Source organism: Lathyrus oleraceus, chromosome 7 (assembly GCF_024323335.1).
Source record: "Lathyrus oleraceus cultivar Zhongwan6 chromosome 7, CAAS_Psat_ZW6_1.0, whole genome shotgun sequence".
In the NCBI taxonomy this organism is placed as follows: domain Eukaryota; kingdom Viridiplantae; phylum Streptophyta; class Magnoliopsida; order Fabales; family Fabaceae; genus Lathyrus; species Lathyrus oleraceus.
In genome coordinates, this window is record NC_066585.1 from 150,652,208 (window position 1) to 150,668,407 (window position 16,200).

The 16,200-nt window shown below is 35.7% G+C and overlaps 1 protein-coding gene across 1 annotated transcript; it reads left to right on the forward strand.

Moving 5' to 3' along the window:
- The first annotated feature begins 833 nt into the window (after positions 1 to 833).
- On the forward strand, positions 834 to 4,373 carry LOC127100962 (putative pentatricopeptide repeat-containing protein At2g02150). Its single transcript, XM_051038279.1, has 2 exons — positions 834 to 3,650; positions 3,742 to 4,373. The coding sequence occupies exon 1, from the start codon at positions 1,048 to 1,050 to the stop codon at positions 3,304 to 3,306; it is 2,259 nt and encodes a 752-aa protein (XP_050894236.1). The 5' UTR covers positions 834 to 1,047; the 3' UTR covers positions 3,307 to 3,650; positions 3,742 to 4,373.
- Positions 4,374 to 16,200: the final 11,827 nt, after the last annotated feature.

The following is a 16,200-nucleotide window of genomic DNA, read 5'->3' on the forward strand; positions in this document are numbered from 1 at the left end:
TATTAATTTTTTACTATTATACATTTATTTATCGACTTTCATTCTATTCAACTAATTTATTAACTATAATTAATATAAATATTTTAATATATAATACTAATTTTATTATTAAAATATATACCTAATCATTTCTTAAAGACAGTACATAATTTAAAACATTAAAAGAAATAATGAAAGACACAGTTTCAAGTAATTTTTTTCAAATATTAATATTTAAAAAAAATTATAGTAAAAGAATAAAATATTTAAAATAATATTTTATAATTAATTATTAAAATTAATTTTTTATTAAAAAATATTTTAATACATGTTTTAGTCATTTAATTTAATTTAATATTTCACTTTAATTTTTTAACTAAAAAATATTATAAGTTAGTCTCTTAACTTCATTTTTGTTATTCTATTTGATCATTTACGTCAATTTCAAAAAACAAACGTTGATTTCTGGTGACACAGCGTGACAACATGACCATTGATACAAATCTGAGTCAACATATCTAATTAAAAGCTAATATATTGTTTAAACGGCAAGGTTCCTGAAAACAAAATTCTTGCAGTTTAAATAGTGCATCAATTTTTAACTAAATATGCTCAATTTACGTCACCAAAACTTAATATTTTCTTGTTAAATTAAAATAAGAGATCAAATAAGATAACGAAAATCAAGTTAAATAATTAATTTGTAACTTTTTTTTAAAAATCTAAAATGAAACATTAAATTAAATTAAAAGATCTAATAACTAATTATACTAAAAGAATTTTTATTAAGTGTAAAATTTTTACATTGAAACAAAGCTACCAATATATAAATCTAAATATATAAAATAAAATAAAAACGCAGCACTAGTTTTTAAACCTGGGCATGATAATGAACCAAACAGAAACCCTAAACCCTACCATCATGCAAATTTTGATTTACTCATTCATTTTCACCATTCCATTTCATCACAAGAATCAAACTTTGTAATGTGCCGCCAATACCAATTCCAATCCCAATTTTCTCAATATGAAGAATCAAATTCCGGTTGAATCTGTTTTGACCCAATCATGTTGCATTTTGCGCGCAACCTCTTCCACATCACTGGTGTTCGAGTAAGCTCTTTCAATTCACCATTTCATCCAAACCCATTTCCCATTTTCTTCAACCTATCATCCCCATCTTCTCAAAATTCAATTTTTGGTTCTCCCATGATTTTGTTTACCAGCTTCTTTTGTGTTGTTAAATACCCTTTTACCTCAAAATCTTCATTTGATGACACTGTTTCAGAATCAGTGTCTAATTTATTACAGAATGATGGTGCTCACCACGTGTTTGATTCCGCACTTGCACCCATTCGGGTGTCTAAGGTTTTGGTGAATTTGAAAGGGGACCCAAAGTCGGCATTGAAATTCTTCCGTAGTGCAGGGAATCAAGCTGGGTTTCGCCACACCACTGAGTCTTATAGTATTCTTGTTCATATTTTGTTTTGTGGGATGTTTTATTTTGATGCGAAGAATGTTATTAAAGAGTGGATTTTGTTGAGGAGGGAGATTCCGGGTTGTGATTGGTTTGATATGTTGTGGTTGACTAGGAATGTGTGTAGGACAGGGTTTGGGGTATTTGATGCTTTGTTTGGTGTTTTGGTTGAGTTGGGGATGCTTGAAGAAGCTAGGCAATGTTTTGGGAAGATGAATAAGTTTAGAGTTCTGCCAAAAGTCCGGTCCTGTAACGAGCTTCTCCACAAGCTTTCAAAATCAAGCCAAGGGAAATTGTCCTTGAGTTTTTTCGATGAGATGGTTGGGGCTGGCCTTTCGCCCTCGGTTTTCACGTATAATATAATGATAGGCTATTTGACAAAAGAAGGTGAGTTAGAAACTGCTAGGATTTTGTTTGAACGGATGAAACGTACGGGCCTTAAGCCGGATGTAGTCACTTACAATTCTCTCATTGATGGGTATGGAAAGGTGGGATTATTAACTGAAGCGGTTTTTGTTTACGAGGAAATGAAGGATGCAGGATGTGAACCAGATGTGATAACATACAATTCTTTAATCAATTGTTTTTGTAAATTTGAAAGACTTCCTCAAGCTTTTCAGTATCTGCATGAGATGAAGGAAAGAGCGTTGAAGCCAAATGTTGTAACTTACAGTACAATGATAGACGCGTTTTGCAAGTCTGGCATGATGCTGGAAGCGATTAAATTTTTCGTTGACATGATACGTGTGGGCCTTCAACCCAATGAGTTTGCGTATACGTCTCTAATTGATGCGAATTGTAAAATAGGTGATCTAAATGAAGCATTTAAACTGGCAAATGAGATGTTGCAGGCTGGTCTTAACTTAAATGTTGTCACCTATACTGCATTACTCGACGGTCTTTGTGAGGATGGTAGAATAGAAGAGGCAGACAAACTATTCAGGGCATTGTCGGAAGCTGGAGTAGCTCTTAATCTGCAAATTTATACTTCCCTTATTCATGGATATATCAAGGCTAAGATGGTAGAGAAATCTATGGATATTTTAGAGGAAATGAACAAGAAAAACTTCAAACTAGATTCTCCACTGTACGGAACCAAAATATGGGGCCTTTGTAGCCAAAATAAAATACAAGAATCCGAGGCTGTGATACGTGAGATGAAAGATCGTGGTTTGACGGCAAACAGTTATATATACACATCACTTATGGATGCATATCTTAAGGTTGGAAAAATCACAGAGGTTGTTAATCTATTACAAGAGATGCAGGAATTAGGCATCGAGACAACGGTTGTGACCTATGGTGTGTTAATTGACGGTTTGTGCAAAAAAGGTTTAGTTCAACTGGCTGTCGGTTACTTTGAACTCATGACCAAAACTGGTTTGCAGCCTAATATTATGACTTATACTGCACTGATCGATGGCTTTTATAAAAGCGATTGTGTTGAAGCAGCTAATAAGCTGTTCAATGAAATGCTGGATAAGGGAATCAAGCCAGATAAGTTAGTTTATACTGCTTTGATTGATGGGAACCTTAAGCATGGTAATCCCGAAGAAGCTTTGAGTTTGCGAAATAGAATGATTGAATCCGGTATGGAGCTTGATCTGCATGCTTATACTTCATTGATTTGGGGTTTGTCGCGTTGCGGTAAAGTACAACAAGCCAAGTCATTTTTTTATGAGATGCTCAGAGAGGACATCACTCCTGATCTGATTCTCTGTATTTGTCTTCTGAAAAAATATTATGAACTCGGAGACATAAACGAAGCCCAGGAACTTCATAATGATATGATAAGGGGGGGACTAGTTGCCGAGACAATGGACATAAGAGTCCCCTCTACACACACTTGAGAAGGAAACCCTGTTTTGCACAATTGTTTGGTTCACTTACTTTCATGGCACAAAATATTAAATTCTTTCATTTTTTGTGTGCCAAAGTCAGTATCTTAACCGAAATGAATTTGACGCATCATTATTAACTGGCAATTCCTGGTTCTAATTGATGCATTCTCAAGGCATTTGTTTTCTCCTGGTGTAAATCCTGCCACTTCAAGAGCGTGTCTTTCAATATTCATGTTTCTCATGTGATCATCAAGACAACTATAAAATAACGTGGTTCAAAGAAGTCTTGATTTCCTTTAATCAGCAGTGTTCAATTTGGGTGATATTGCTAATCACAATGCTCATAATTATTGGTATAACTATTGGATACACTTCTTGTTTATACACATATTTCCCTTTTTTCCTTAGTCATATATTTGATGCAATTTGACCCTTTTGTTACAGCGCATTTACTTCAATACATGTGTTACATAATTCCTCAAGCTTGGTGCTTCCCAACCAATGACTGATTTGAACTCAACAAATCCATGTTATGGTAGATGCAGAGGGGTTCAGCCTTAGGACAAACATGAGGTGATTCCATCATTTGATGGAAAGGAAGCTATTTGTGGATACTCAACACATATCAGTATTTTGGGGGCATTGGTGGCTCGGCCACTTTTTTGGAAAGCGGGCAACCTAAATGTGAACTCTTCGATGCAATCTTAGTAGTTGAGGTGTAGTTTCAAAACAATTTGTATTACATGACGACGAGGGTTGCTTGTCAAGTTTTGATATATTAGACTGTGGGAGTCCACTGGAATTTTCTCATCAATGATAAAGCAGTTCACTTTGAGGACAAGGCAAAACTATTTTGGAGATGGAGAGCACTGTGCGGGTTGTCAGTTGAGGGAGAGATTAGTTAGTTAGTTAGTTAGGGTTAGTTAGAGCTGGATTATGTTGTATATAAATTTTCCTTACAGATCATTGTGCTTCTTTCTATACATTTTACAATGTAATAATCAGTACCATGTAAAATTTTCCAGTTGGTTCATAAATATTCAAAGCAATTGCTTTTTGGCAATTGTTAGCATTCATTTCTTCTTAGTGTTCATTGTACATTTGAAATCCTGTATATATAATCATCATGGCAGTGCATAGCTTTTGAATATATTTTTGTTAGTTGAAATAAGTTGAGCCCATAAAACCTCCCATATTCAATCTCCACCTACAGTTTTTTAGACAATGACAGCCATTTTCAAGTGCAGTGCAGAACTTGACAATGAAATCCAAATAAAAATTGGACCACATGAATTTAATGAGAGGTGGATGAATCCAAAGGAAAAAGTAGCAGAAAGTGAAGAATCATAATGAAGTCATGAAACACACAGTAGTTTGGATGTAAGAGAGATGTAATAACCAGTTGTGGTGTTGCATTAACTGAAAATGATGATTGAGGTGACAATAGTAGGTGAAATGAGTGGTGGTGCCAAGTAATGAAAGAGATAGAAAGAGCCAAGATAAGAGACTAAACTTAATTGATTGTGGTGTTGTGGTGACGGTGATAACAACCATAACAATGGCAAGAGGATGAGTGTGCATGATAAAAACAAACAGCAGTGTTATGATAACGATAGCTCAGTTAGTCCACATGATAGTGATAGTAATAATGACTTGGATGATCTAATTGAAATTCTGGTAGAAGAAGATAATGATCCAAAATAAAATTCTAAAATTTTGGCAAATATTGTTGGAGGAAGATTTTTCTTAAAATAGATAGATCAAAATAAATGTATTTTGTATAAAAAGAATGACATCTATGATAGTAATTATGATAACCTATAGATGATATGAATCATAGAAAAATATTGCAGATACAGAAACAGAAAAACGATATTATAATGCTCAACGTATACAAGAGAAACAAACACATTTTCCTCCAAAATTTTAGGAAACTTTACCCTATAATTCTAAAAATTTCTAATTTTAACGCTCATGATTTTCTTTAATTTTTGTAATTTTATTGTTTCTATTTTTAGTTGATAGCTAATTATTAATCAAATAAATTAATATGATATGGTAACTTATTTAAGTTTGCAATCATTTTTTTTCCAATTTTTTAAATCATTCTATAAAATCCTCTTAAATATTCTCATTCGAGAAAATACTCTTACTACTAATTCTATTCAAATTTAAAAATTTATATAATCTGTTATGCGATACATCTGTATTATAATGTTTTGCTTTAAAAAATGAAGTAGCTAGGTAACGTTGCAAAAACAACTTTTAGATAAAACATTTTTTTTTATATTACTATTTTCATCCTTAGTGGTAGCGTCTACATCTTTGAAAATCTGAAAATATATGGGGACGTTATGGGACGCATCTCCGGACGCATCCACAATCACGTATATCTTCTCTTTTCTTTATTTCACCTCAATTTTTTTTTTTAAAATAGTCAGGAGATGCATCTCCGTATCATATTTTGGTATATCTGAAGATGCATCTTCAAAATACCCCACGAACTTGTTTACACAAATGATTTAAATACTAACTTTGTGATAATTCCAGAATGCACCTCCAGAAATACTCAGCGAGAAAGTTGATAAAACACCACCTTACACGAGCTTCTTCTTCATGCTAAAACAAGAAACAATAGCAAAATCCTTGAATTTTTTTATCTCATTCTCAATCAACTTTTCAACACCAAAACATCATTCTTGCATTTCATCACTTCAAAGAGCAAAACAAGTTGGAATTGCAGGTAAATATCATTCTTTCCATCCCTCATTCCTTGCATTAATCTTTGTTTTCAGTTGAAAAATGAACGTTGAGTTCGAAGATGCATTTTCGGACAAAGTTAGTTTGAAATGTAACACTGCTTTTCTGTTATTGGTGGTAATAAATATGATGCATCCAAATATGTTTTCCAAAGCTATTGTGAGTGTGAATGTTAAACCGGTCAAAGTGAAGCATGATGTTAAATTAGATGATGTGAAATTATGATGTTTAACCGAATGATGTGGACGATGATGTTAAACTGGATGCTCGAACGATCGTTGTAGAGTAGATGTTCGTGCACAATTTACAAATAAAGAAGTGTTTTTTGTTCGTGAATGTATGCTACAATGGATCCGTAGGGAGGCCGAAAATTTGGGGTTTTGCGTTGTAATTGGAAGGTCCGACAATGGCTCGGATAAAGACAAACATTTGTAATAATGGTATGCGAAAGAAGTGTCACGTACCAACCAAAGATTATGAAGTTGAAACGAGTTGCCACTGGATCGAGGAAATGTGAGTGTCTGTTTAAATTGCACCGATACCGTATGACGAATGATACATGAAAATTTAATGTGATTTCTGGTATAAATAATCATGTCTTGGATGACAAGCTAGTCGGTGTAGCGGGAAATTCATGATCATCAAGCTATTGACAAGCTAGAGATCAAATAACAAGAGTCGCCACCGCACTTTTATTGTTTTCAAGGGAAAAGGGAAAAAGTACAAATAAAATCCAAAAGTAAGAAATTTTCAAATCAAAACTAATAAAAAGTCAGAGATCACAGGTAAGGGGGTTGGTTACACAGAGGGAAGATGTTAGCACCCAAAGTGTCCTAGGTACTCCTAGGGAGCCCTTTTTGTTTGCATATGTATTTTGTACAAAGTGACGTTTACAAACAAATATAATGGGGGGATGAGAGAAGAATTCATTAATTATATTTTTTGTGTTTGACAAGACCTTCGGTCTTGTGCCTACGTACCAACATAAAAATGAGGGATCAAAACTTCGTAGTTCGTGATATGAATGCATTGATTTTAACAAAATTTAAGTTTGAAAGGCACAAAGGCCTAAAATGGTTTGAATGAGTTAGTTCTTTTTGGCTTTTTGAAATTTTAAGTCAAGTATAGTTAAGTTTATTTACAAGTTTGATTTAAGAAAAGAAGTTTGAAAATGCAATGGCATAAGGCCAAAGTTTCTATCTTTTTGCAAAAGTGGTCAAAGTTTAGAACAAAAGTAGTTCACACAAAGAAGATTTTAAAAAATGGAGGGAGAGATTTTGAAATTAAAGAAATGGGGAGAAGATGAAGAGACTATCCTATTTACAAAATTAAAAGTATAGAGTTGAAAAGATCTGACCAAGTGGGTAGCAATCCAATAGACAAGAATGTCAATAGAAACCCAGAATTCCCTTGGACTTTTAGAATCAAGCAATACACAAATGCACAATTATATTATCTTGAAGAGCAAAACATCAAATAAAGATGACCACATCCAAGCTTATCCATTCCATGATCTTCTTCAAAATAGCCCATGTAACAGATGAATTCCACAAGTCACAGGTTCAAAATAACAGTTTCACAATGATCATGTTGCAGATGAACTTAGAGATGTCTTGAATGATGTATCAGATGGAGTTCAAATTGCAAGCACTTGGTTCTTCAACAAGTTGGCATTGGCAAAGTCCAATAGCATAGGAAGGTTGCCTAGATTCTAAGTCCATTTGTCCAAGATCAAGCCAACAGTCCACTCAAAAGTTTTTTAGGATTTTTGTTATTATTATGTACGTTGATGGTCAAAGACCACACAAACAAGCAAAGTATACATAAACAAAATATATCACACAATATGGTCCAAATGGACAAAGTGAAAATTGCATTAACATAAACAATTAGAATGATATGAACAATGACAAATGAAATAGAGTGCTAAAAGTAAATGTCATTAAAGTAAAAGCTTGAAATTAAAAGTTAGTAGTTAATAGGTTAGAAGTTAGTATTGTTTTGCTTTTGCTTTTCATTTCAAGAAATTCTTTGGAGAACACTCAACCCACTTATCACAAGCATGAATCCTTGAGCCAAAACATCTTCCAAAGGAAGGAAAGAAGGCCAAGTTTCCACACAATACCATGAAAGAGGGGAGACTTACAATCTCACTAACTAGAATGCTTATGCCTTTTATGTCACCAATTTAGCACTATGTTAAGCAATCGTAATTGGACTTATGTAGAAGTCACAACTATTTGAGGTCGGGCAATAGAATTTTGGTGTTAATGCATGTTAGAGACATAGTATAATGGACTATGCTCATGAAACATACCACACATAAAAAGAATATGCAAAAGGTGTGGCCTAATCTCATCCATACTCATGTCAATTTTTCAATCAACTAGCATTAGGACTTTGAGATGTCATAGGCCAAATGGAATGAATGAATGAAGAAGAGGAATGAGATGAAGAGGGAGGGGAGTGAATCAAAACACAAATTGCTCAAAGGAGGATTTTTACCAAATTAATATCATCCATTCATTTTGGGAGATGGAATGTACATTCCATCAATCCCCTAAATCCAATTATATTAATTTGACAAAGTCAAATCAACCTTGACCAAGGCCCAACAACAAGAGTTAAACATAAACAAGTCATCACAATTGTCCAATTTCTAAAATCTCATCAAAACACCAAAGAAATTGCCATAAGATTTATCATAGGTCAAACAAGGTCAAAGGACCTTGGAGAAAAAAATTCATAATTTTTGGACATTTAAAAATATTTTTAAACAATTAAAAACAAATGCAAAATCAATTAATTTATGAAAAATATTAATAATGATCCAAAAAATAATTTTAATTCTGAATATAAAAGATAAAAATATTTGAATTTTTTTGGTGAAAGTCCCATATTTTTTGGATCAATATTGAATTTAATATGAATTATTGAAAATAATGCAATTAAAATGAAAATGAAAATATCAGAAAAAACGTGGACCACTTGATCTCCCTCATTAATTGAGGTGGCAGATCAAGTAGCCAGAAACCCGCGTTCTACCATGGTCATTAGTCAGCGTGTTGCAACATTGCTAATTCAAATGCACGCTCCAGATTAAAACAAATCTGGTCTTCTTCTCTGGTGGACCTCACCGGACTGGTCCACCATCAACCATCACCAAAATTAAAAACAAAGACATGATTTCAAAGTAAAAATGGCACTGAGCTCAAATCTGACCTCAATTCACTCTAACTCCAAGTATATTGAGAGATACATGGAGTTGAAATTTGAGGTACATGAATTGAGTTGCTTCGATTTGGCCTCAAAGCAACTCAAACTTCTTGCCTACATTGGTAGGACTTCAGACAACCAAAGAATCAATAGAATTGAGCAAGAATTTGAGAGAATCGAAGAGTTCAAAATTTCTAGAAAATACCTTCAATGGAGGTCTGGATTTAACTGATCTTGATCTTGCTTGTGCTTGATCTTACTCCACTTGCTTGCAGAAGAAGGATTGGAAGCTTACAAGGCTGTGGATTCCTGGAGATTTGAATTTCAAAACAGTGGAAATTCAACCTCAAATTCAAATGAATTTCTCAGGTTTATCCTTTGCAAAGTGAGGGTTTGAGATGAGGGATCAAAGCTGGCGCGAATGTGTGTGAAATTCTGAGCAATTGGAGCTCTATTAATAGCCAATTTAGTTGATATTTGCACACTTGAAATGAACTTCCAAAATTAGCAATGTCTGATGCATGAGTGCATGGGCGTGTGCAGACCCATGAAATCACTCTATCTGATCCATAATTGAGTGTAAGCAATGTTGAAGTCATGTTGGAATGCTAAGCAATTGTGTATGGATGTTTGAAGTTTGATCCTGGCCAAGTGATGTCACCATGTTTATGCCATGCGCAGCCTATGCATTTCTTATCCAAAATGAATGAATTTGAGCTCTTTGGAAAGGTGAGATCAAGGGGAACAACTTTCATGTTCAAAACTTTTTCATTTGGAGCTTAGAACTTAGAGAAGTTTTAGGTGGAAGTTTGGAAATTTTTGACATATCAAATTTTTTCTAAGTGTCAAGCCATATGTCTCAATATTCCACCTTACTTAACTTTTTATATGAGATTCAAATGAGAAAAGTGTCTTCATCAAAGTTGTAGATATCTCAAATAACTTCAAAATTGTCACAAATTTCATGTCATTTGGATTTAAAATGATATAGTTATGCATTTTTGAAGTTTGGAAAAATCACTTGATCAATGGTATAGGTCAAAAGTGACCTATAATGTAACCTCATATCACATGCTCAAAAAAGTTGAATTAGATCCCACTCCAAACATCAAAGTTTAAGTAGACACATTGAATTTGATTGTGCAAATTGTAGGAGATAGGGTCTAGAGAGATCCAGTTTTGATCAGATGAATTCATTGGCCAACCACCATCAACCAACTTGCTAACTTCCAATTCTCTTGACTTTCTTGGCTCATGGTAGATCATATAGGCATAAGATGATGAATTTTGAAGTGTCCCTTGAGAAATTTGATCAATTGGTGAGATAGCTTATTGGAGAAGTTACTCAAGATACCCAGTCAAACTAGGGTTTCCAAGGCAAATCACCCTCAAACTCTTGAAGAAAACTTGATCAATATAACATGTAGAGAACATTGGGACTCATATGTGATTCTCATAACCATTATTGGATCCATTCTTGGTTGTTCTCTTTATTCATGAGGGTCTCAAACCCTAGATGTGAACTTGATGAATCAATGGAATCATGCCCTTCCTACAAAAGATTTAGACAAATGCAAAGACATATTTTTGGTATTTTGGTTAGTGAAATGATAAAATAAAAGTATGATACAATCAAAAAGTGCTTGGTGATCTCTCCCAAAATAAACCCAATGAAGGAGGGGTAAGGAGGATGCCAAGGTATGATCCCAATGCTAGTGCTTATGATGAAATTGCAAGAGAGATCTTAGGGTCAAAATTGGGGTCTTACAGCTGCCCCTATTTAAGGACATTCTAACTGAGGAGGCGAAGATTAAAATCTTCATGTCGACTCAGTAGAATGAGCTTAAATAACAACATATAGAAACAAATTTTGGTCCCTAAGAGACCTCATGATGCATATGACATGAATGCAAAAGTTAATGCTCTGTGGGAAAATATTGCCACAAAGGAAAAGAAATCAGAGAGACCGAAAACCCGCAGGAGTACAATGTATCCCGTAAGGAAAACTCATTGGGGAGACAGAGACTTTGGGGAAAAAGGAGTTATGCGTAGGCCAGGCTACGACTTAAAACTACTGGGGGACTCGAGGGATTCCATACAAACATAGAAAAGACTCGGCCAGGGAAACAATAACATCTGCTGCAGGGGATACGAGTAAGTCAGGATAAAACTGAGGTACTTGAATCATGCAGGGAAAAGCGATTTCACTAAGGAAATGCGCACTCAACTCAACTAGAGAAGATAAACTTCAACACAGGAGGAGCAAAAATCTATTATCTACTACCTGTTATTGGGTAAGGAGATAATAAAGATCTGACAGAGAGAACATCCATCATCGATTAAGATGAACATATCAAGGATGACTCGCTGGGAACCGCCAGAAGAGGAAATTCATTACCGGTTACTGGGTAAGAATAGCCTTGCTGGGGAAAAACTGCAGAAAAGATAGAATTTACAGCTACCAGTTACTGGGCAGAAGACTAAGGGTGAGAGTATCCGTCATCGGTTAGGATGAACATATCAAGGATAAACTCAACAGGGAAGAAGATTCGTCACCGGTTAAGATGAACATATCAAGGATAGACTTGCCTGGAAATGTCAAGGAGGATACCACTCATCGGTTAGGATGAACATATTAAGGATATACCAACTGAATAAAAAGGGTAGGAATTACATCTATCGAAAGCTGGATAGAAAACCTTCGGAGAGAAAATCCGTCACCGGTTAGGATGAACATATCAAGGATTAACTCTGCGAGGGGACAAAGCAGGATTTACAACTACTAGTTACTGGGTAGAAAACCAATCAAAGAGAAAATTTGTCACCGATTAAGATGAACATATCAAGGATAGACTCTAAAAAGGGGATAAAATAGGATTTACAACTACCGGTTACTGGGTAGAAAACCACAAGGAGAAGAAAACCCGTCATCGGTTAAGATGAACATATCAAGGATAAACTCTCTGAGGAACAAAATAAGGATTACAACTACCTTTTTACTGGGTAGAATACCAAAAATGAGAATATCCATCACTGGTTAAAATGAACATATCAAGGATAGACTCAGGCAGGGGAAGATATATGTCACCGGTTAAGATGACCATATCAAGGACATACTTCCTGGGAAATAGATCCACTAGGGACTCTACTGAGGAGAAAAAAGGGTACTTTTTCCGGGTATTGGGAAATAAGTGACAAACTGCAAACTAAGAAGAATATTACCAGTTACTGGGTAATGGACTCTTAGGGGACCAAAGCATCTATCTAGGTAAGAGCTAGAAAGAAACAATCAATCAAGACTCAATCCAATGAGGACATAACTCAAGAGGAGTAATTCCATCCAGAAAATACACTGGAGAGAAAATTGAAATAACAACCATCCACGAGGAAACAAACTCAGTGGGGAAACGGAGAAAGGTTAAAGTCTTTCTGCTTAAGGGGTTGACACTCTACAAATTGAAGGAGGACAGACACCAGATTTGATATGGGGATAAAATACCGCCATAACAGAGAATAAGAATATCAAACAAATCAAATATGAATATGCGAGATATGCAAATTATGAAATTATATGAATGTATATGTATATGTATATATGATGATTATGCTGACAAAACGATCACAAAGGATATAGAGGTGTCGCAAAGGATTTGAACCACCGGTACAATCCTCGGTCAATCCACAAAATATGGAGACAACTGCTGGAGAACAGAGAGATCAATCATCCCAAAGTTTCAAACCTAACTGGGGAAGAAGGAGATCTACTAAGGATAAATCATCTAATTTGTGGGGAATTTTAGGTCAACACCATGAAAATGGGACACAACCCTACAGAGAAATAATCATAACAAAAGCTGCTCAGAAACCAGGAGAAAACTCTGACTGGGGGCAAAGTTGAGTGGTGATTGGTGGGGAAACCAAAGCGATCCACTGAGTAAGATCAACCATATCTGAAGATCAACCATGCTGAGGAGATACAAACTTCGCTGGGGAAGGCAGAAACTCTGCCGGAGAAAACAACACGCCGCAGGGTATCCGAATCAACCAAATCAGCTGGGGACAAAGAAAATCCACTGAGGATCAAACACTCCACCTAGGAACTGAATCAACACTAATGTCTAAGGATACCCAAAGGGTTAACTGCTTGGGGAACCTCTGATGCTTCACACTTAAGGACTTGCTATTCATTGAAATGTTGTTGATGTTCATTTTAATTGCTTTGACAAATTCTTGCTTTTATATATTAAAGAAAACTTGATTTTGATTTAAAAAAATTTAATTTCAAAATGACCATAATAAAATTTAAAACTATTGGCTGAAGTAAATAAGAGTAGAAACAATTTGGATAAAGGCTCAACTTTATTTAATAGAATGGTAGTCTGTAAATGACAAGACTCGATAGATTTTTACAAAGTTGAAAATGGTAATTTACATGGAAAAGGTTACATTGAATACAAATGATCCTTAATCCCTCTACCAACTCTTGACATCCATTGTGCTCTTGACCGCTGCTGGGGTGATGAATCGATGTCAACCCTTATGCTCAAACAAGTCTTCAAAATCACGGAAGATCAACATAATGCAGTTACTTGCCATAATCCCTAATTTTTGCATAAGTTGCCCCAAGGTGGGGGACTAAACTTATCGGGAAATTCTTTCTGTTTTATGTCTCTAATTTTTGCCTGGATCGCCCTTTCCGGTTTTCAATCCACCGAGACGCTCATTTTTGCCTAAGCCGCCCTTTCGGGTTTTCAACTTAGCGAGCTGTTCTTTTCTTTTTAGGCGAAGTATTTCTTGACTGCATCTGCGTTCACAGGACGAGTGAACTCTTCACCATCCATAGTTGTAAGAATCAATGCACCGCCTGAAAAGGCTCTCTTAACAACATATGGGCCTTCATAATTAGGAGTCCATTTTCCTCTGGAATCTGGCTTGAACGTCAAAATCTTCTTGAGCACAAGGTCACCTTCTCTGAACACTCGAGGTTTGACCTTCTTATCAATAGCTTTCTTTATTCTCTGCTGATATAACTGATCATGACACATGGAAGTTAATATCTTCTCTTCAATCAAATTCAACTGGTCAAACCTAGTCTGACACCATTCAACTTCAGTCAACTTGGCTTCCATGAGCACACGCAATGAAGGAATCTCAACCTCTACAGGGAGCACTGCTTCCATACCATATACAAGAGAGAAAGGGGTTGCCCCTGTTGAAGTGCGGACGGATGTACGATACCCATGCAAAGTAATTGGGAGCATCTCATGCCAATCCTTATATGTGACAACCATCTTCTGGATAATCTTCTTGATGTTCTTATTCGCAGCTTCAACAACCCCATTCATCTTGGGTTTGTAGGGAGAAGAGTTATGATGTGCAATCTTGAAGTCTTTGCAAAGAGCTTCCACTATATTGTTATTCAAGTTTGATCCATTATCAGTAATGATCTTACTTGGCACACCATAACGGTATATGATCTGATTCTTGATAAACCTTACAATAACTTGCTTGGTCACGTTTGCATGCGATGCCGCTTCAACCCATTTTGTGAAGTAGTCAATTGCCACTAAAATGAAATGATTTCTATTCAAAGCTTTGGGTTCAATCATCCCAATCATATCAATTCCCCACATGGAGAAGGGACATGGGGAAGAGATAACATTTAAAAGTGTCGGAGGAACATGGATCTTATCAGCATAAATTTGAAGCTTGTGGCACTTATTCACAAACTTTCAACAATCAGATTCCATTGTCAGCCAATAGTAACCTGCTCGCAACATCTTCTTCGCCATTGCATGTCGATTGGAATGAGTACCAAAGGAACCTTCATGCACTTTAGTCATCAACAAGTCTGCTTCGTGTCTATCCACGCATCTGAGCAAAACCATGTCAAAGTTTCTCTTGTACAGTATATCACCATTCAAGTAGAAATTACCGGCTAATCTTCTCAAAGTCTTCTTATCTTTCAAAGATGCTCCAGGCGGGTAAATATGACTTTGGAGGAAACACTTGATGTCATAATACCACGGCTTCTCATCTTTGATCTTTTCAACAACGAACACATGAGCTAGCCTATCAAGATGCATTACAGACAAATTGGGAACTTCATTCCAATACTTCACTACAATCATTGATGCCAACGTTGCAAGAGCATCTGCCATCCGGTTCTCATCTCGAGGAATATGATGAAATTCAACCTTTGTAAAGAAAGTTGAAATCCTCCTTGCAAAATCTCTATATGGTACTAAACCGGGTTGATTTGTCTCCCATTCTCCTTTGATCTAATTCACAACCAAAGCCGAATCACTGAAGACATCCAAATACTTGATTCTGAGATTCATGGCCTCTTCAAGCCCCATAATGCAAGATTCATACTCTGCCATGTTGTTTGTACACTTGAAAGTCAATCTAGCTGTAAATGGTAGATGCGTACCTTGAGGAGTAATAATCACTACCCCAATGCCATTTCCATATTGATTAACAGCTCCATCCAATACCGTGCCCCAACGGGAACTAGGTTCTGGCCCTTCTTCAAGCAATGGTTCATCACAATCTTTCATTTTCAAGTACAAAATCTCTTCATCAGGAAAATCATACTGTACTGACTGATAATCTTCAATTGGTTGGTGAGCCAAATGGTCAGCCAAGATACTACCTTTGATCGCTTTCTGAGATCGGTATTCGATATCATACTCTGATAACAACATCTGCCAACGGGCAATCCTCCCAGTTAAACCAGGCTTCTCAAACATATACTTAACTGGATCCATTTTGGATATCAACCAAGTGGTATGATTCAACATATACTGATGCAGACGCTTAGCAGCCCAAGTCAATGCGCAACAAGTCTTCTCAAGCATCGAATACCGAGTCTCACAGTCGGTGAACTTCTTACTGAGGTAGTAAATTGCAAATTCTTTATTTCTA